Here is a 21,948-nt window from a genome sequence, read left to right on the forward strand (position 1 = left end):
ACAATGCCAGCAAAAGCTATGACCATCTGCATGCCTTTAAGATGCACTGATGTAAAATCTGGACCACCAGTGTTTTAACTGCTACCCTGATACCTGGGACTTTGCTTAATAACATACAATCTATGCATATACCTGTTGTGTTAAATTTCTCTCATTGGAATATGACTGAAATGGTACCATGTGCAAAAACTAATGTTTCAGTATTGTATCTTACCACGTTAATAGATGAAATAGCTATATATCAAAACAAGGCCAACCCCATAGTTGGGCTCACAATCTGGTATTTTTTAATGAGATATCTTCAAGTCTTAGATGGCATTGTTTGTTCCTTCAGTTCAGACATGTCAATATGGAATAGAGCAGACTCTTATATAAGGTATTTTGAACACTAGGAAGAGGAAGCAGTGTTACAATCTGTAGTAGAAGAAATTGATGGTTTAACTAATGAAGAAAAATTTACAATGCTGAACTTTCATGACATTGCTCATTTGTTCAAACAAACAGAAAAAATGATGAATTAATTGAAATGAATAAGGAAGCAAAGGAACAACATGTGGGTAAGGTCATTATGTGTACTGTGTTTGGAAATTACATGCTAAACACAGCAAGGGATGTTGAAAATTAAAAGGTACCAGAACTTATTACAAGTTTTGGCTAAATGTTATAGCCCCCATTTATAAAGGATGTGTGTGTAAATTTATAATGTGTAAAAAGATGTACGCAAATTCTGTTTAGTATTTTTTGAAATTTGGGATTGGTGATAACACATACTAATCAAGGAACATGTTTTTTTTTAAAAAAGTCTTGTTTAATAACAGTCTCTGTACATCTAATTTATGGTGTCTTTACCAATATTAGAACCAAAGATGGCTATATTTAATAAATTAGCAACTTCTCTTTGAGTAGCTTACCTAAAAGAAGGAATCTAGAAGTGCATGGATCTAATACAGCTATTAGTATTTCACCCAACACCACAAACATGAAGGGCACCACATACAGTGTTGCTCTGTCAAAGGGTATCAATACTTTTGCAAGTGTCATGTTTTGATGTTGCAATGCCTGACTGTGGTCGTGCAGACCTCATACTGAACGAGACAGATGAGCTAGCCGCTGTCATCTCACGTCCTGTGAAACTCACCAAGCAGTGACTTCCAACAGTGAACATGGATGAACTATAACATGAATGGATGGTGTTGTGTAGTAACCAACCATCAAATTTTTTTGTATGGAGACCTTAAAGGTGTAATGTCACTCTTCCAAATGTTTTGCTTTGTTCCTCATACACGTAGTTTAATTAGTCAAACTGTAATTATGCTTGTACTACTTTTCTAAACTGAAACTCTTATCCAAAACAAATGTACGTATCAAAAAGTCATTGCAAATTTTACACCAGTATTTAATGTATGTATTAAAATTATTATTAAAAAACCCATGCTGTTCAAATGAGCAATAACATACATACAGCAGGACAGAGCTGTAATTTCTAATACATGGAAGATACTTTTTAAAATATTATTTTGCCATAGTTACTCAACAATAGCAACAAGGGGGTATCTGTTAGTATATATTAACCTTTTTAGTCCTCTTTTTCTTGTACATTAAATTCATTTGCATATTAATGAGAAAGTGGAATTATAGAGAGGTCAATTTATTTGCCCAAGGTTATAGAGAAAAAAAAACAGTTGAAGAGAATGGAATTAATTAATGACTCAGAGTCCTGTGCGCCTTAACCACAAAACCTCACTCTTGCATAATTACCTACACTGCTCAATCGGGCCCTGAAGGCTTACAATTCTAAAGTGAGGTTGGCAGCCTTACATTAGAGTCAGTGATGAATCATTTGATGCCAGCACCTGGCAACTCAAAAAACAGTAAAGAATCTGTCTTTCACGAGGAACCATCTCTTAACCATAAAAGCTGCTCTTCAAAGCAGTAGAAATAAAATTAGAAGTCCCTTGTAAACATGAATATATTTAATTTAAATTCATTACTGACAATGTACTGAATATAAATAAGAAGTGTTACTTTATTGAAAGAAGTAGTGATATCAGAACAATACATTATACAAATTTGGAGGGCTTGAGGTAATGCATAAGAGTCACCTTAGAGTCATAAGCAAGCCATCACCTTCACTGTTAAAAGAATTAGAGAAAAATATATTCTCATTTAATCTGAGATTCATGCACTACATGTTATTTCATTCACTTCAGTGCAATCATATTTGAAAATGTCTCTGCATTTATGAGAGTATTTTTTGGCTTTAAAGGGAAACACCACTGAAATTCTCATAGCTTGTATAAAAACAAGGTGATCACCTTTATCATGCTGGATCTCAGACATTCTGAGACACAGAGAGAAAGAGAGAGACTACCTATGGCTGCTCAGGAAACTTGCTAACCCAGCCATCACCCCTGTAGGAGAGAAGGTAACATCATTAATAATGGCTACACTATAAATAATAAAGGGGTCACTATGATAAAAGTCAGCATTTGCCTACAGTTAATACTGGCATAAAGTAGGGAAATAGCTACCCTCCTTTACATTCTACCATGTGGTAGCTGTGGAAATAAAAACATTGTGTTTTAATGTCCCCCACTCTGTTATTATAAATAATAATCACAATAGATAGAAAGCCTTGGGCAAAGAAGACAAGGACTATAGTTAGTAAAGAACAGCAGGTGAAAGTGAGGTCAGAGATGAGTTCAGAAGAACACTGGCAGTGGTGGGGACTGGAGGAATGGGCACATATCAGACCTGGACACTTAAAGAGGATCCAGGAGAGAGGTCAGGTTAGGATAGTAGTGGACTCCAAATTCAAGCTGCAAAGGGGTTATTTGCTGTCTGAGAGAAACCTGGGTTGGGGAGGGAAGGCAGCTTTGGAATGTATGAAATGTTTCTCAGTATTGTGTTGGAGATGCCAAAGGGAGCAGTGTGAAGAAAGTGCCTCAAGATATCTGCTTCCTGGATGTAACACTGAGTCCTCCATAGAAAAATTGGAGCTTTCAATTAAAATTCATAACTAATATTTGATAGATGTTGATTTCAATTATAGTCACCTACATCTACCTATCCAACCTTCTTTATAAAAAACACCAGAGATTTCCATTTACACAATAGTGGACAGCTCTGAGAATCATGGTCCTACAGATGGTGATAATTCTGGAAGACTTAAACAGTGATTTTTATGCTTTGTATGGGAACATACCGATTTTCACATTGGATCGGAGGTATTGCTCTGCTCATTGTGTGTCTAGCTTTGGTCATGAGCCTGACTCAAGGTTCCGTTCTCCCTCTGGCCCTTTATGAAGATTCTCTTTCTAGTTAGACTGTCAGACTCCTGTACAGGGGATGATATGGCTTCCTTGTTAGGTGGCCCTTCTGAAGGAGCTTCGCCTTGGCCAGATCCTTCCCCCACCCCCACCAGCACTCAGCTTGTCACCTACACCTGCCAGTGTCACAGGTTTTGAGATCTTGTTTAAATCCTCTCAGTACCTCGGAGAAATACCCGCAATCATGACCCAAAATAATGGGGTAGGCTAGTGTTGCAGCCAGCCCCACTATGAAGAACGTTATATTTTCCCCTAAAGTCAACTGCATGAGTGCACTGGGATTTGTTTTAATGTCTCTATGGGTACACTGTAAAAAGAGTCTCTGGGGCACTTCAGAGTTTGGGACCAAGTCACCCCGGACCAGAATCTGTCCACAATCAGAATCCATCCATCCATCCTCTGACCATTTATCTGAACAGAGACTTTAGTCAGGGTCTGCTTACAGACCTGGCTCTCCGCTGACCACACCTGCTCATAAGCACGCTCCATACAGGAGCACTTGTGATACCAAAGACCCAGGCACCCACATGAAAAGCAAGCCCTCACTGCTGGTCATGTGGCTGCTGGCCCTGGGCCTAATGTCCGGGGTAGCTCTTTCCTGGATTAGAAAGGAAAGGTTAGTGGTGTCTAATGGTTAGTTAATCTGCTCCCACCCCTAAATTTCCAATGGAGGAGTCTGTGGGAATCCCAGGGGCCTTTGTTCAGGCTGAGATCGGAGCTGCTGGAGTCTCCCAAGGGGTCCAGTCCAGGTCAAGCAGCTTGCTGGGCACTTTAGAGACTGGTACTTCTGAGATCACATTGTCTGATTGCCAATTCCCCTGTTGGATTCTGCCTTGAGTAGAGGGGAGCCCTTGGCTTCATGCAGTTGCTTGTGTCATGTGCCCAGAGCTGTTCCCACACTAAATATTTTTTTCAGCAGCCAGACAGCATCGGCTAGGGATTCTGGGTGGTATTTGAGCACCTAGTCCCTATACCCAGCCAGAAGTATGTGGGTGAACTGCTTGACAACAATGAGTTTCGTTTCCTCAACTCTAGTTTGAGTTTCTGTCTTTAATCACCTCCACCATAGGTCTAATTTTGGGCCTACCACATGAGGCTGGGGGTATTTCTCCCCATGGAACCTCTGACAGAAGGTCTCCTTCATGATGTCAAGGTATTCAACTATGGCTGTTTTCACCTGCACATAATCTTGAGCCAACACTGCATCTATCCCCTGATATGTGGCCTCTGATGGTCCCATCCGATAAGGTGCCACTGGGCTGCAGTCACCACTGTCTCAAATGTTATCAGGGTCATCCTCAGGGCCCATCTCTGTAAGTTTCACTGGCACAGGCAGGGCCACTGAGCCCAGGCCTGAAGCCCATGGAGGGGAAACCCCAGGGAGACCCTTAGGTTGCATCAGGGCTCCTAGCTGTCGGACCAGCCTTTGCTGCTGTCCTACTGTTTCCCTAAGTCCCAGACCAGCTGTAGCTTGTGGACAGCAATTTGCTGCAGGAGTTGTTGCTGTTGCTGCCACTGGGCTGCTCGTTGCTGCTGCTGATTCTCAGTTATCTATTTGAGAAGACGCTCTAGCTCCATGTTATCCACCTTACCAACCCAAGCCTTTAGTGTTAGGGTACTTGACCATCTGGGCCAGTCAGTCCTCCCCCTCTCCAGAGGTAGAAAGGATGCCCACATCCTCCATCAGTTGTGAAGAGGTCAACTCATCTTTGGTGCCTCCTCACGGCTGGGTGTAACATGGCAGCTCTCTCTCTGCTGGGGACTGGTGCCGGTGGCCTCTCTGCCTCTGTGGTGGCCTGCCTCTTCCTGCCATGTAGCCCTCTGGCCAGGTCATTTTAAATCTTTTCCCTTCCGGACTAGTCCATAAACAAAAAGCAAGGGCAATTAACACAAACAGAGTTAATAAGAGAGAGGAGTTTTCAGGCAGTTGTTGTCTGAGAAGCTCCTAACTTCATTCATCCCTTTTCTCCGGTGTTGAAGTTGAAGCTCTTCTCTGGTCTGCCCACACGTGAGCTGTTCTGCTCCCCTTTTAACCTCCAACTTGTGCAGGCCTTCCAGCTGTGGCAGGGCACAGCTGGCTGAGCCCAGAGACCTTCCTAAACCCCTTGTTGTCCAGTGTGGGGTTTGTATACCCCATTGCACCACACAAATATCTAATCCAAGCTCTTGGCTTCGGTGGTATAGTGGGAGAATCAGATCAACATACTAATTGTGCATTGTCTGAGAAAGTATTTCCTTTTAACAGTTTAATTTGCCATCTTTCAATTTCATAGTCAACTCAGAAGTCAGTTTCACACCAAAATACACCCAAGACTATAACTCATTTGTTGCAGGCTGTTGCTCTTTGGGCTTTATGTATATGGTCATAGTCAGAAGCGTAAGCATATTCATGCAGAAATTACATTGAAGCAGTAAACAGTCTCCAAAATGCAAAAGTGAGCTGTCTATATAAATGGACTGTTTGCTTGAAAACTAATATTTCTTGGATAATGTTAATACCTTTTTAAAAATGCCGGTTTGCCATGGTTTTCTGATACATTTATTTTAGTTTCTTTTATCCCACTGCTCATAGGCGCCAGCTTCCATCTTTCCCATGGGGTGCTCAACCCCAGGCCCCGCCTCCACTCCACCCCTTCTCCTAGGCCCCTACCCCCACCCTGCCTCTTTCCACCTCAGCCCTACCTGTTCCCGCCCAGTTCCATCCCCCTCCCCTGAGCGCACCCAGTCCCTGGTGCTTCTCCTCCCTCCCAGGCCTCCTGCACGCCATGGAACAGCTGATCATGGTGGGCAGGAGGGGACCGAGTTGATCCACGGGGCCGCCAACAGGTGGGAGGCACTGAGGGTAGGGGGGAGCTTGGCTGCAGTTGGGTGCTAAGCACCCACTAATTTTTTTCCATGGATGCTCCAGCCCTGGAGCACCCATGGAGTCGGTGCCTATGCCACTGCTTTGCTTTGTGTTTACTGCTGCATGACTTTTTTCTTGTTCACACTATTTGCTGCAGTCTCTCTCTCTCTCCATCTATCTCTATATAATTTACATACGTGTTCTTTTTGTATTTTGTTCTCAGTTTACGTTCCCTTGTTCTTTTGTTTGTATTCATTCTGTTCTTTTATAACTTTGTCTCATTTTCCATCTTGTTTGCTTGCTTGTTTTAAATTGCCATTTTTCTCTTTGTGTTGGTCTTTGATCTTTATTTTCCATGTTTTTTAATCTCTTCACTGATCTATGACTGGTGCTTTGTACTTCTTTACTCTCCATATTTTTGTGAGGGAACAGTGTCAGACTGTTTTGTTCTTTGGTCTCTGAATCCCCACAGGTTATTCCTTCCTTTCCTCACACTTTCCTTCCAAAGAGTGGACAAAGCTAGAGCATTGTATGAATTAGTTCAAAGGAAAAAAATCAATGACTCAATGCTCAGCAGTTCAAAGGTGCTTCCAAAGTGCTGAGGCCCTAATTTACTCCTAATCAGCTCTCACTGTTTCTGCTCTGCTTGCCAACTTAGAGGAGCAGTGAAGAGAGAGAGAGAGAGAGAGAGGAAATAAACACCTGTATCTTCTCCATAATAAATATGTGTTTTGAGAGAACCCCCAGAGCTATAGTATCCTCTGATGGTAATGGAAACTTTCCAAGATTCAGTAAGATCCATCGCCTCTATGTTGACAACTATTGGTCTACATCAAGCTCCAAAAGAAGCTACAATAAGTTTCCATTATCCAAACAAGAGAGTGCGGAAGGGAACTTTTATAATTTAAGTTGTCAGAGCTACTTAGTAACCAATTGATAAATGCTTGCAGGTGCTCCTTTTAATATCTTCTTTGGGTTCTGCTATCCTTATGGGAAGGCAAATGAAAATAATTATGGGGACTTTGTTGATGGTGGATTTAATCTACCATCATCCCTATAATAACTTTCCAGATTTTACTCTGGGGAATTAAAATCTTCAATATTAATATCATCAGACCTGCCTCCATTCCACCTCACCCCTTTTCCCACACACATACACAGGTTATTAATCCCAGGTTCCTTGCCCAGCCAATCCCAGTCTCCCCCAGCTCCTCATCTGATGTCAGTCTCCCCCAATCCCTAGTGACTCTCAGTCCCTCTGTGGCTTCCAGTCCAAGTCCAATCTTGTTACCCAGCAATTCCCAGTCTTCCTCCCTCTTACCAGCTTTTCAGTTCTAGTTTCCTTTCCTTTCTCCTCCTGGGACAAGGAGCCTAAATCTACTCCCTACCCCCACCCCAGCTTCATTTTTGTCCCCTCTGCATTCAAATTAGGCACTTTCCTCCTCCATACTGTCTGGGCATCAGTGGACTGGGCGAGGATGGGGGTCACTGAGAGCATAGTAGAGTCTCCCTGTTCTCATTACCAGTGCCAAGACCTGGCCCTAGCCCAGAGCTGTAATTGCCTCAAGCTGAAGCATGCTCAGTGCAGATGGCCTCTTTGGGGAGTTTAGCTGCTAAAATTAAGAATTCTGTACTGAGCAAGTACCAACTGATTTTTCATAGGCGTATAATTGGCCAAATGTGGATTTATTTCCCCAGGGGATGACAAAAAAATCCCACACATTCTTAACACAAAGGCCACTTGCCTGCCAAATTTCAAGTCCCTGCTTCAAAGAATTGGGTGCAGGAGCTTTTCAAAGCAAGGGGCACCAGAAGTTGTTACAATGGGGAAAATAATATATTTTACTTTGGCCTTGCTTTTGAAAATTACTAAACGATTTTGGTCACATTTTTCTACCCTCCAAAAGTTCAGTATGGGGGAGATATCCAGCATGGAGAATTTCAGATCAAATGGTTAAAATTTGGAAAAGTTATAAGCAACTGAATAAAGAGCCTTATAATGGGAAGTGCTGGGCAACCTTGATATTGGGTGCTGCTTCCAACTCCTGCCTATAATTAAAGAAGACCATTTGCAAAATGCCATATTCAAACCTGATATAAAGTTTTCTTCTTTGGAGTCACTGATTTCACAGTCTTTAAATATGTAATGCTGAAATCTCACTGAAGCTGGTGGGTGTAGTAAGTGCCCTTTATTTAGGAAAAAATGCAAAAAAAAGCTCCTTTACGCAAAAACAATAGGAGCCACCATCCAAAACACAGGCCACATGAAAGGCTGGAGTAGATGAGCCAGGCAGTCTGAACAGTTTTCCTCTGGGTCTGAATGCAAATTGTTGGATGGAACTCTGTGTGTGTGTGTGTGTGTGTGTGTGTGTGTGTGTGTGTGTGTGTGTGTGTGTGTGTGTGTGTGTGAGAGAGAGAGAGAGAGAGAGAGAGAGTTGATTGCTGTCTGGAAAGAGACTTGGGACTATTAGCAAAGGAATGGCCTCCTGTTTTGATTGCTACTATATTCAAGGAAATAGTCCTTTATATAAGTTCTTTGTAAATAAAGAGAATTGTATCAAAGAAATATCTGACACTGTTATCAAGTCTCCTCCTACGGGAAACAGCTGGCAAGAACCTGGATTTTGGCTAACTGCTCAGATCAAAAAGGAGAAACAATACTTTCATTCTGCAACTGCAGTCCTTAATAGAGGACTCAAAAATATATTATCTTGAGAGCTATTAAATGAATTTTATTCACTTCACAGCCTTAAACTGTTCATGTACATTGAATATGTACTCAGGCAATTTTATCTCTCTACAGTTTGACATAAAAATAGTCAAACATATTGTAGCCCATACAATAAAAAACAATAGAATGTGACACCTCCCATACTTCCCTACTGTTATTACTCAACATCTATATGGATCCAAGCCAGTTAAGGCTAGATAATGACGTGAAAACAATTGCTTAGGTGTGCTAATAACTGCAAATTTTGAACAAGTCTAGGACTGGAAAAGAAGCATAAAATACAAAGCTGGATAAGGTTTGGGATTCTGGAATGTTGGTTCACAAGTGGTGATGTTCCCCCACAGCCCATGTGAGCAAAGTCTGGGAACAAAAAGAAGTTATTTTAGGACAAGGATTGCAGCCAAAAATATATAGATGAAAGAATGATTTGGCTCCCATGGCTTGTCTACATGGGGAAGTTTTGCCAGTTATATGCATCCAGTATCCACAATCTTTTAATGTTTTCTTTTACATCTTCCCATAGTAACCAGCACTCACCTTTGTGCCTCTCCTTTATCAGTCCTTGTGATACTAATTTAGACTTTAAGCTTCTAAGGGTAGACACCTGTTTTTTTCTTCTGTAAAGCACTATGCTCATTTATGGCACTGTAGAAATTACTAATAAGTAATCATTAAGGTCTCAAATAAGACAGAGACCTTATTGACTCTATTCTTCATATGAGCAAACCTACACTTTCTTCAGACAATGCACCTGAGTTCCTCAGCCTCAGGGGGAGCCTCAAAACTGGACTAGAGCTAAATATCTCTATTGTCTGCAAGCAGTGATACAACATGAAGTATAAAAGCAGCTGTGGGAATACAAACAGAGGCCAAACAGTCAATCATGCATGATGCACCATCTAGTCCCCAACTGGATATTACTCGAGTGACAGAGAGCATTCATCCTCACAAAAATTTGAGATGGAGAATTTGTTCTGACCTAATTTTCTTTTGTGACAGTATTGCATTTTCTTTGTGAAGGATGTGTATTATTGCAATGATTATAATAAATAAAATCAGCATTTACATAGGCAGGGCCCTACCGAATTCACGGTAAATTTTGGTCAATTTCATGGTCACAGGATTTTAAAAATAATAGATGTCACAGTATCAGATACTTAAATCTGAAATTTCATGGTGTTATAACCGGGGAAATCCCAACCAAAAGGGGGTTATGAGGGTGTCACAAGGCTATTGTAGGGTGGTTGTGGTATTGGCACCCTTACTTCTGCGCTGTTGCTGCTAGCTGAGCTGCCTTCAGAGCTGGGCACCCACACCCTTCCCCCCAGCCAGTCCAAGGCCCCTTTAACCCAGAGTGGCAGGGCGCTGGGCCTGGAGCTGCGGTGGGGCAGGGCTGGGGGTGCCCTGGCTAAGGGCTTCTACCACACACCAGGCTCCATCTGCTGGTCCTGGAACGGCTAATGAGGGATGGCAGGTCAGACCCTCCTCCAGGAACCTCTCCTGACTGCTCTGAAGGCAGCACCACTGCCAGCAGCAGTGCAAAAATAAGGGTGGCATGGTACGGCATTGCCAGTTTTATTTCTATGCTGCTGCTGGCTGCAGCAATGCCTTCAGAGCTGTGTGGGCAGCCAGTGTCCATCACTCTCCAGCCGCCGAGCTCTGATGTCAGCATAGAAATAAATGTGGCAATGCAACCTCCCAACTTGCAATAGCCCCCACAGCCCTTTTTTTTGGATTGGGACCCCCCAGTTTGAGAAACGCTGAAAGGTATAGGGAAAAAATGCACAAAAGACCAGATTTCATGGGAGGAGACCAGATTTCAGAGTCTGTGACACGTTTTACTGGCCAGGAATTTGACAGCACAAGATACATAGTATATTTGACAGCACAAGATATTTACCATACCTAGAGGTCCAAGTCAGTGCAAAGATAGAATCATAGGACTGGAAGGGACCTTGAGAGATCATCCAGTCCAGTCCTCTTCACTCATGGCAGGATTAGGTATTATCTAGATCATTCCTGACAGGTGTTTGTCTAACTTGCTCTTAAAAATCTCCAGTAATGGAGATTCTATAACCTCCCTAGGCAATTTATTCCAGTGCTTAACCACCCTGACAGTTAGGAAGTTTTTTCCTAATATCCAACCTAAACCTCCCTTGCTGCAAATTAAGCCCATTGCTTCTTGTCCTATCCTCAGAGGTTAAGAAGAACAATTCTTCTCCCTCCTCCTTGTAACAACCCTTTTTGTATTTGAAAACTGTTATCATGTCCCCTCACAGTCTTCTCTTTTCCAGACTAAACAAACACAATTTTTATAATCTTCCCTCATAGGTCATGTTTTCTAGACCTTTAATCAGTTTTGTTGCTCTTCTCTGGACTTTCTCCAGTTTGTCTACATCTTTCCTGAAATGTGGCATCCAGAACTGGACACAATATTTCAGTTGAGGCCTAATCAGCGTGGAGTAGAGTGAAAGAATTACTTCTCGTGTCTTGCTTACAACATTCCTGCTAATACATCTCAGAAGGATGTTTGCTTTTTTTGCAACAGCATCACACTGTTGACTCATATTTAGCTTGTGGTCCACTAGGACCCCAGATCCATTTTCGCAGTACTCCTTCCTAGGCAGTCATTTCCCATTTTGTATGTGTGCAACTGATTGTTCCTTCCTAAGTGAAGTATTTTGCATTTGTCCTTATTGAATTTCATCCTATTTACTTCAGACCATTTCTCCAGTTTGTCCAGATCATTTTGAATTTGAATCCTATCCTCCAAAGCATTTGCAACCCCTCCCAGCTTGGTATCATCCACAAACTTTATAAGTGTATTCTGTATGCCATTATCTAAATAATTGATGAAGATATTTAACAGAACCAGATCCAGAACTGATCCCTGCAGGACCACACTCATTATGCCCTTCCAGCATGACTGTTAACCACTGATAACTGCTCTCTGGGAATGGTTTTCCAACCAGCTTTGCACCCACTTTACAGTAACTCCATCTAGATTGCATTTCCTTAGTTTGTTTATGAGACTGTCATGTGAGACAGTATCAAAAGCTTTACTAAAGTCAAGATATACCACATCTACCGCTCCCCACATCCAGAAGGCTTGTCACCCTGCCAAAGAAAACTATCAGGTTGGTTTGACACGATTTGTTTTTGACAAATCTATGCTGACTGTTACTTATCACCTTATTATCATCTAGACATTTACAAATTGATTGCTTAATTATTATCTTTCCGAGTACAGAAGTTAAGCAGAAGTCATGTGTGAAAGTAAGGTAAAAGGGGTTTGCTCTTAATGAGAATGCACAGGAACTCCTGCAGCAAGGTAAAATATTGCAATAGAATACTTTTTTTTTTAAAGTCATGCATCTCTCTGAAACTCTTCCCCTTTACATTATGGAAGTACCTGGGGCATGCTACTGAAACATATTTTGGTGAACATCTCTTTGGAAGCTCTAAAACTTACTGACTGAACTTTGCACACAGTCCTGTGTGCACACAGCCCAGGGGTAAAAGCGAGCTGATAAATATTAGTTTTAACATTGAGAAAAACATCTATAGGTTTTAAACAAAAATTGCTATCATTGCTACAAATATTTATCTATTTCCTCTAGACAAATGTGGTGGCACACCTCATAGAATCTATACAATTTCTTGTCTGAGTAAGAGATACAGTAAAAGAGACATACTTCAAAGATCTCAGTTTTGATCTTGTTAAATACATTTAACACAGCAATAGAAAAAATACATTTTAATAGGGCAGTATTCATCATTTACCTTGTCCTAAAGTTTGCAGGATGAGGATGTCCATCATATAATGATAAATAATCATATTCCTCTTCTAGAGCAAAAGACTGAAAAACAATCTGTATTCTGTTTCGTTCTTCTGCTATTATTACCCATGTACAGTTTGCACCATTTGGATATCCATATGGGAAGCCAGGACTTTCTATAGTGCCATTAAGACCTTTTAAAGTTCCACCACAGGTATAAATAAACCCTGAAAGAAGAGAAAGAAGAGTAGATTAATAACATGTTAACACAGATATACAGTAAAATATGCCAATGGAATTCATGGTCTCTATTAATCAGCAAAATAAATTAGCATGACATGTAATTGTCCTATGTTACCTTAGAAACGACAAAGCTTAGAATATCATGACCATGTACTGCAGAAAGATACATATAATGAAGTCAAATGTCATACAAGCAATATCGAAGGCTCCAGACAACATTTTGTAGCAACTATACAGAAATGTGATTTTTTTTCAACATCTTCTAAGGAAATTGCTTGTCCATGACTCCTGGCAACAGGCAGATATTTGAAGCAGCCAAACAGAAGAAAATTAATGTTCAATGGGGGAAAACAGTGCAGATTCTCTCATAGCTAATGTTATCATTGTAAAGAACAGGGGTAGGCAACCTATGGCACGCATGCTGAAGGCAGCACGTAAGCTGATTTTCAGTGGCACTCTCACTGCCTGGGTCCTGGCCACTGCTCTGGGGGCTCTGCATTTTAATTTAATTTGAAATGAAGCTTCTTAAGCATTTTTAAAACCTTATTTACTTTACATACAACAATAGTTTAGTTATATATTATAGACTTATAGAAAGAGACCTTCTAAAAATGTTACCATGTATAACTGGTGCGCGAAACCTTAAATCAGAGTGAATAAATGAAGACTCGGCACAGCACTTCTGAAAGGTTGCCGAGCCCTGGTAAAGAAGCTATATCTTTATTAAGATGATACAAGCCACTGTCTATATGAGTTTGGGTGGAATCTTGAATGAAGGTGTGCATGTGACTTCATTCAGGAGAGACTGAGATTGTGCCAGTGTGTTGGGGAAAGGAGGCAGAAAAACTGACAAATTATATTTGCTCTCCTGGCAGAGGAACTGTGACCACAGTTTTCAATACAGATGTATATTAGGTATTGGATTCTGGGCTGCTCTTGGGCATCAACATGATGACTGGTCAGGAGTACTTTTTTCCACGAGAGACTAATATAATATTCTTTCTCCAATGATATATGTGTCACCTCCAAATTAGGTTATTGTAATTAATTTTTGGGTGGTGGTGGTGGGGCGGGGCGTGTTCCAAAACTAAAGCTAGCATAGAATGCCTCGACTTGGTTGTTAAGTGGATTTTCCCATTGGGAGCACATTATATCAGTGCATTAGGAACTGCATTGGCTGCTAATAGGTTTCTGGGTTGAACTCAAAGTATTACTACTAACTAAGAAAAGTTCACAGCCTGATTACCTGAGAGATTGTCACTCTTCTTGTGCCAGACTGCCACAGCTAAGGCACTTGAGTTGGACCTCCTTTATTATAAGAGGAAAGGGACTGCTAGCAGAGTATCATGCATGAGGAGTCCTTTATTTTGGAATTCACTCCTGCATCCCCTTAATCCAGATCAATTACGAATCAGATTTGTTAGCCCCCCTGGTTTCCTCCTAAATCCATCTCCCTGCTCCCTTTCCCCGGGATCGGGGTAGGCTGAGTCATACAGCCATGTGCATTATGTGATTATGGTTTAGTTTTATTTTCTTATATTTGCTGGAAGATATTTAATGTCTCAAAGTGGGATGAGCTACATTTAGTATATTTATATTGTATGATTAATTGTATTGTGTATTTTCAGTGTATGTAATGTTGCTCAGTAAATAGATTAATAAAAGCCAAAATATGGACAAATCCTAAATATTGAGAGACACAGCTCACATGCATATGATTTAACTCATTAAATAATTTTTCTTCAGGCATGCATGTCAACAAGCATGTGTCCACCCCTTCCTCTGAAGCATTATGCAAAATCTTCTACAAAGATCATGTGATCATCCTATAAAATACATTTCCCTGGGGTTAGTAGTAGGAAGAACCGATCCATTTTCTTCCCACTTCTATGTCTATGTTTACCTCCCTCACTGCTAGATAGAAGCTGGCACTTATGGGACTCCATTTATTACTATTTTACTTTGCATAGCACCACACCATAGGTATATAACACCAAAAGAAAGAGAAATCTCCTCTGGGGAAGGCATTTTGGAATTGCCTTGTCTGGTCTTAGAGTCACACCATATGAGCTTTACCAACTGCTGTAAATTAGCGCAGGGGATTCATTTTCATGTCAGATTTGCCTGCCAACTTTCAGCTGTCAGCAGCTTCCATTTTCAGAAGAGTCTGTTTTATTTATCAATTCCTGCATCTCTGCCTCAGCAACTCGATCTGTTTTTAAATCTCATCTGAAAATGATCTTTTATTTATTATTTAACTCGGACTGTATAATTTACCTCTCCAAAAACTTTTGGGATATAGTTTGTATGGAAAAGACTCCACCAAATAAAGCTGAATTATTTACTAGTTATGTGCCACAGAATCCCTAAGGGAATTCCAAAAGATCCAGGAGAAGCACAACCTTCCCAGTAACAAGTTTTCTAAAATCTTCATCAATTTAAGCTTTTCTAGCATTGCATCTATACTGGAACTCCATCTTTGAACCCAAGAGAGTAAGAACACGATGGAGAGCTGCACCTAGCATTTTCTATTTGCTTTGGGCCAGCTCCAATAATATAGACATTCGGTTAAAAACAGTACCAGATTTAGGCAAACAGTCTGAAGCTGCACAGAAGTTCATTGTGGATCACAGTGCTGGAAGAGAAAGAACAGCTACTCCCCTCCCTACCCAAATAGGTGAGCCTTGACTTTGCCTCCTCACCTTGCACTAAGTAAGAGGTTGTTGAAAATTTTCAGTCCTCCCTCCAGAGCAAAAGTGGGAACCAGAGAGGACTGAAGTGTGGCCCAAAGTCATAATTCAGTCTCTAGTCTACTCCTGAGGCACTGCCACTATGTGCTGCCCCTTGCTTAGAGACAGCATATATGTTGTCAAATTTCTTTAGAATTATTTTGCTTATTAAATACAATATAGAGATACACAGGATATGATGAAAAAAATCTGTATCTAAACAGGAGATGAAAGTTATCATATTCTAAATAAGGATTTAAGAGAAACAACGAAATATCATGTACGATAAAGTGACAGTTAATACTGAACATAACATTATTAATATTCCGGCTCATTCTGCTCAGATTTTTCATCTTTTAGGAATCTACTTTTTCATCTACATATACATCTTTATTCTTCCCTCATCCAATTAATTATTCATATTTTGCAAAATGGCATAATTGTATATTATCTCTCAGAGAGAGTTAATGGTTACCAAAATGGTAATATACATTGTGTCATAAGACATTTATTCAGTTCTGGAGCATCAAAAACAAAACTGAAGTTTGATTTTGACTAGTTATGCTTTTTTGACCTTTAATATAAGAACATGTCAACGGAATCTAAACACCAACTGCTTTAATCTCTGCATTCAGATGATAATTCATTCTGTAATACTTCTTTACTTGAACTCTTCAACTCTGATGGTCTAACTTGGAAATATTCAACATACAATACAAGGTTATTTAATAACTGGCTCTCAGATGTTAAAAACATCTAAATTGTTTACATAAGACATAATTAGTGACAACACAGCGCTTTTGTATTGTGGTCTTTTTCATCTGTAGATCTCAGAGCTGCACACAGAATTCAAAATGTAAGTATTGGTTACAAATTATTTCATTCTCGTTTCAAGAGAATGGTGTCTCAGACTAGAAAGTCTGCAAAAGCTTTAAGTCAAAAGGGAAGTATTCACTTAATTAAATGTGAAAATGAATATAATCAGAACAATATGCCCATATTTATTTCTATTACGTTCAGTTTATTTATACTGATTCTAACTTTTCAATTTGCAAAAGATTGTTTACATTGATCATGTTTAATTACATTGTAAAAACATGGTTGATGCACTTCATGGAGCATCGCTCTTGCTATCACTACCTTTGCATAGTTCCCGCTCCCTTCCCTCATTAAACATCTGTCATTCACCCATGCTTCCTCAGATTTAATTCTCCCACAGCATTCAGTCTGTCAAACTCTGACTTTTCCAGTGCTGTCAGCTTCGTCCTATTCTTGACTGTCCATTGTCCATTCTGTTGGCTCCATGGTCATAGTCTTCTTCAATTCTACTCTCTCCCCTATACTTGCATCTTTCACTCCCCTCTCTTAAGACAACTTGTGCTTACTCCACATCTATGCTCTTCCTGTTCCTGAAAATTCAATGACTACTCTAACATTGCCCACTACAAGATTATCTTTTCTTTTTCAGTTCTACCCTGTTCCTACCCCAAAAATGTGTTCTCTCTCTCTCTCTCTCTCTCTCTCACACACACACATGCACACGCATACATGTGCACACAATCTCCATGCCTTCCAAGAACTGCTCTTTTACTTAACCGGTTTTATAGCGGCATCCATCGTCATAACATGTGGTTGATTCAGTCACACTGATTACAATACAAAAAAAACCCAAGAACAAAACAGTTAATCAATTGCTAAATAAGTTAGTGGTCCTAAACACAAAACCTTCTCTGTCTCCTTTTACTGCTGCATCTGTACCCAGAATATTGCCACATTAATGTTAGGACAGAATTGAGCCTATTCAGTAGCACATGAGCTCTCCACATGCCTCTCCTTTCTTCTCATATATGCCCTCCTTTATCCCAGTCTTTATGTTTAAGGTCTCTACATCTGTAATACACATCCCCATCCCTCCAACCTCTTTCTCATCTCCAGCTTCTCACTCTTTCCTCTGTTTCATTACCATTCATCACCATTCATGTTTCCTATCCTTAAAACCTCCCTCAGTCACGTCATCCTTATTCCACTGCACCACCTTCCAGCTCCTTCAGAAATCTGTGTACTCATAGAACCAAAATTCCATTTCCAAGATTCTGATCCTCTTCAGACTAGCTTCCACCCCCTTTATTCAACCAACTGTCCTTCTCCTTGCCATGGCTAAGCAGCACTGTTCTACACTCTGCCTTTGGTCTCTCTACTGCCTTTGACAACATGGACCAATCCCTTCTCCTCAAGGAACATCTCTTTAATTCATTTTGATGTGATTACTCTTCTGAGTCTCGTCCTACTCCTTTGAATTCTCCCTCAGTGCCACTTTCAATAATTCTTCTTTCTCCCTCCTTCCGTGTTGGTGGTGTTCATGTATTCATGCTTGTTCCTCTCCTTCCCCTCCCCCACACTTGCTTCTTAGGTGTTCTCACTTGCTCCCATGGTTTCTGCTAACAATTTTACACAGATGTGCCATAAATCTAGCTTTATGGCTGAAGTTCTATGGCTGAAGGGGAAAGGTGAGCAAAGCCCACAGGTAAGTGAAGAACATGGAGACCTGGGAGATGGGTCAGAAATAGGAGGGAGTGTGGGCTAAAATGGCAGAGAGAAAGGAGGGTCAGGGCAAAACTGGGAGGTAAGATCAAATCAGTATCTTAGATGCCTATATACAAATGCAAGAAGTATGGGTAATAAGCAGGAACAACTGGAAGTGTTAATAAATAAATACAACTATGACACTGTTGGCACCACCGAAACCTGGTGAGATAATACACATGATTGGAATGTTGGTATGGATGGGTACAGATTGCTCAGAAAGGATAGACAGGGGATGAAGGGAGGAGCTGTTGCCTTATATATTAATAATGTACACACTTGGACTGAGGTGGAGATGGACATAGGGGATGGAAGTGTTGAGACTCTATGGGTTAGGCAAAAGGACAGAGTAGGCCACTGCTCAGTGAGGAGGGAGAAACAGTAACAGGAAACTTGGAAATGGCAGAGCTGCTCAATGACTTCTTTCTTTCGGTCTTCACTGAGAAGTCTGAAGGAATGCCTAACATAGCAAATGCTATTGGGAAGGGGGTAGGTTTGGAAGTTAAAATAAAAAAAGAACAAGTTAAAAATAACTTAGAAAAGTTAGATGCCTGCAAGTCACCAGGGCCTGATAAAATGCATCCTAGAATACTCAAGGAGCTAATAGAGGAGGTATCTGTGCCTCTAGCTATTATCTTTGAAAAATCATGGGAGACAGAAGAGAGTCCAGAAGACTGGAAAAGGGCAAATATAGTGCCTATCTATAAAAAGGGAAATAAAAACAACCCAGGAAGCTACAGACCAGTTAGTTTAACTTCTGTGCCAGGGAAGATAATGGAGCAAGTAATTAAGGAAATCATCTGCAAACACTTGGAAGGTAGTAAGGTGATAGGGAATAGCCAGCATGGATTTGTAAAGAACAAATCATGTCAAACTAATCTGATAGCTTACTTTCATAGGATAACAAGTCTTGTGGATAAGGGCAAAGTGGTAGATGTGGTATACCTAGACCTTAGTAAGGCATTTGATTCGGTCTTGCATGATATTCTTATCAATAAACTAGGCAAATACAACTTAGATGGGGCTACTATAAGGTGGGTGCATAACTGGCTGGATAACTGTACTCAGAAAGTAATTATTAATGGTTCCCAATCCTGCTGGAAAGGTACACCTCTACCTCGATATAACACTGTCCTTGGGAGCCAAAAAATCTTACCGCGTTATAGGTGAAACCGTGTTATACTGAACTTGCTTTGATCTACCGGAGTGTGCAGCCCTGCCCCCCGGAGCACTGCTTTACCGTGTTATATCCAAATTTGTGTTATATCGGGTGGCGTTATATCGAGGTAGCGGTGTATAACAAGGTGGGGTTCCGCAGGGGTCTGTTTTGGGACTGGCTCTGTTCAATATCTTCATAAATGACTTAGATATTTGCATAGGAAGTACGCTTACTACCGTAAGTTTGCAGATGCTACCAAATTGGGAGGGATTGCAACTGCTTTGGAGGATAGGGTCATAATTCAAAATGATCTGGACAAATTGGAGAAATGGTCTGAGATAAACAGGATGAAGTTTAATAAAGACAAATGAAAAGTGCTCCACTTAGGAAGGAACAAATCAGTTTCACACATACAGAATGGGAAAAGACTGTCTAGGAAGGAGTACGGCAGAAAGGGATCTAGGGGTTATAGTGGACCACAAGCTAAATATGAGACAACAGTGTGATGCTGTTGCCAAAAAAGCAAACATGATTCTGGGATGCATTAACAGGTGTGTTGTGAGCAAGACAAGACGAGAAGTCATTCTTCCGCTCTACTCTGCGCTGGGTAGGCCTCAGCTGGAATATTGTGTCCAGTTCTGGGCACCGCATTTAAAGAAAGATGTGGAGAAATTGGAGAGGGTCCAAAGAAGAGCAACAAGAATGATTAAAGGTCTAGAGAACATGACCTATGAAGGAAGGCTGAAAAAATTGGGTTTGTTTACTTTGGAAAAGAGAAGACTGAGAGGGGACATGATAGCAGTTTTCAGGTATCTAAAAGGGTGTCATAAGGAGGAGGGAGAAAACTTGTTCATCTTAGCCTCTAAGGATAGAACAAGAAGCAATGGGCTTAAACTGCAGCAAGGGAGGTTTAGGTTGGATGTTAGGAAAAAGTTCCTAACTGTCATGGTGGTTAAACACTGGAATAAATTGCCTAGGAAGGTTGTGGAATCTCCATCTCTGGAGATATTTAAGAGTAGGTTAGATAAATGTCTATCAGGGATGGTCTAGACAGTATTTGGTCCTGCCATGACGGCAGGGGACTGGACTTGATGATCTCTCAAGGTCCCTTCCAGCCTTAGAATCTATGAATCTAAGTTCAGTCTCAGCACTTACATGTCAGTGACAGCTGCCTTAGAGAAAGAAATCCATCCCATTCTGTCGATTCTCATCTCCTCTCTCTCCGTGGATGACCCACTACCTTTTCAAAATAAATCTCTCATATTTCTTACTAAACCACATTTCTGTCTAAACTTTTCTCTTTCTTCCCAGTTGCTCTATTAGTTTTAACTCTCCTGTCCTCCCTTTAATCGGGACATGCAGTCTTTGTGCCCTCTGGGACTCCTCTCTATTGTTCCTCTTTCACGCTAATACATACTCTCACCAAACCCAGTCACCTTCTCCTTGCAACATTTTGAAATCAACCCATTTTCTCTGATTCTACTGCTAAAGACCTGAATCATGCCCTAGTTTCCTCCATTCCTTTCAGAACATTGTGCTATCATAGAAATAAACCTCACTTCCTACCTGTCTTTTTACTGGCTTTCATTCTTCATACCAAGTTCACACTTCAACTCACTGTCGAGACTCTACCCAGTTCTCTCCCATCTATTTATCAGATTGCATTTCCTCTTGTTCTCTTCCATGTCCTACATTTTGCATTTCCCTTCAGGACTTTAATTGCTTCTTCCTACTTTCAATTCTGCACCTTTTTCAACCATACTCAATGCATCCATAGTTTCCACCTTTAGGTAATTCACAATTTTCTCCCCTCTTTCAAAACTCTCCTGAAATATCACTTCTTACAGCTAGCTTTCAACAATGCCAGCAACTTTGTTTTCTAGTATGGTGGCTGCCCATTTGCAAAAGAAGCCGGGGAAAAGTAAAACCAAATATATTTATCCATTCCGATTCTATAATAATATTCTCCCAAGAGCAATATTTATATATTTTGGGGTTCTCTTCTGTCTTCCTTCCTTCCATTTTCCTCAGTCACCCTTTCTTTACATTTAAACTAAGCTCTTTGGCACTATAAAAGCAGCAGACATGTCCAGTGGAACAATGTAAACACTGCTAAAATGTTACAGATCCTATGTTTGTAAAATGTAAAAAAATAAATATAGTTCAGATTTGCTCTTAAAACTTTCAGTAGAGTCAAGATTCCTTAAAATTAGCCACATTGCCTTTTCATTTCACCTTTGTGCATCAAAGCACTTAAAATGTTCTTCAATTGCTGTGTTATTCATGGACAAGAAGAGATGTTGGAGTGTTTCCTCTCTGCAAGCTTATCAGAAATTGCAGTAATATGTTTCATTATAGAATTTCTCTAATAAATAAAACTACATCCAAGAGAAGATGTTTTTAGGAATTTATCTTCTAATCTATTATTCATAACCATTTTAAAGCTATAACAAAGACAATTAAGCTCTTCTGAAGATATTGGGCTAAATTCATCCCTCTAGCAGGGAGCAGGGATGAAAGAGGCCAGTTCTGTTCCAATATTTGTTGGCA

General features: G+C 40.6%; 1 protein-coding gene across 2 annotated transcripts in view; it reads right to left on the minus strand.

Moving 5' to 3' along the window:
• CSMD3 (CUB and Sushi multiple domains 3) overlaps positions 1 to 21,948 on the minus strand; it is a 1,158,685-nt gene that overhangs the window by 1,020,548 nt on the left and 116,189 nt on the right. For both annotated transcript variants that reach the window (XM_039525141.1, XM_039525140.1), the window contains exon 2: positions 12,689 to 12,911. In XM_039525141.1, coding sequence (XP_039381075.1) covers positions 12,689 to 12,911 — 223 coding nt within the window. The remainder of the gene's footprint in view (positions 1 to 12,688; positions 12,912 to 21,948) is intronic.

Source organism: Mauremys reevesii, linkage group 2 (genome assembly GCF_016161935.1).
Source record: "Mauremys reevesii isolate NIE-2019 linkage group 2, ASM1616193v1, whole genome shotgun sequence".
Classification (NCBI taxonomy): domain Eukaryota; kingdom Metazoa; phylum Chordata; order Testudines; family Geoemydidae; genus Mauremys; species Mauremys reevesii.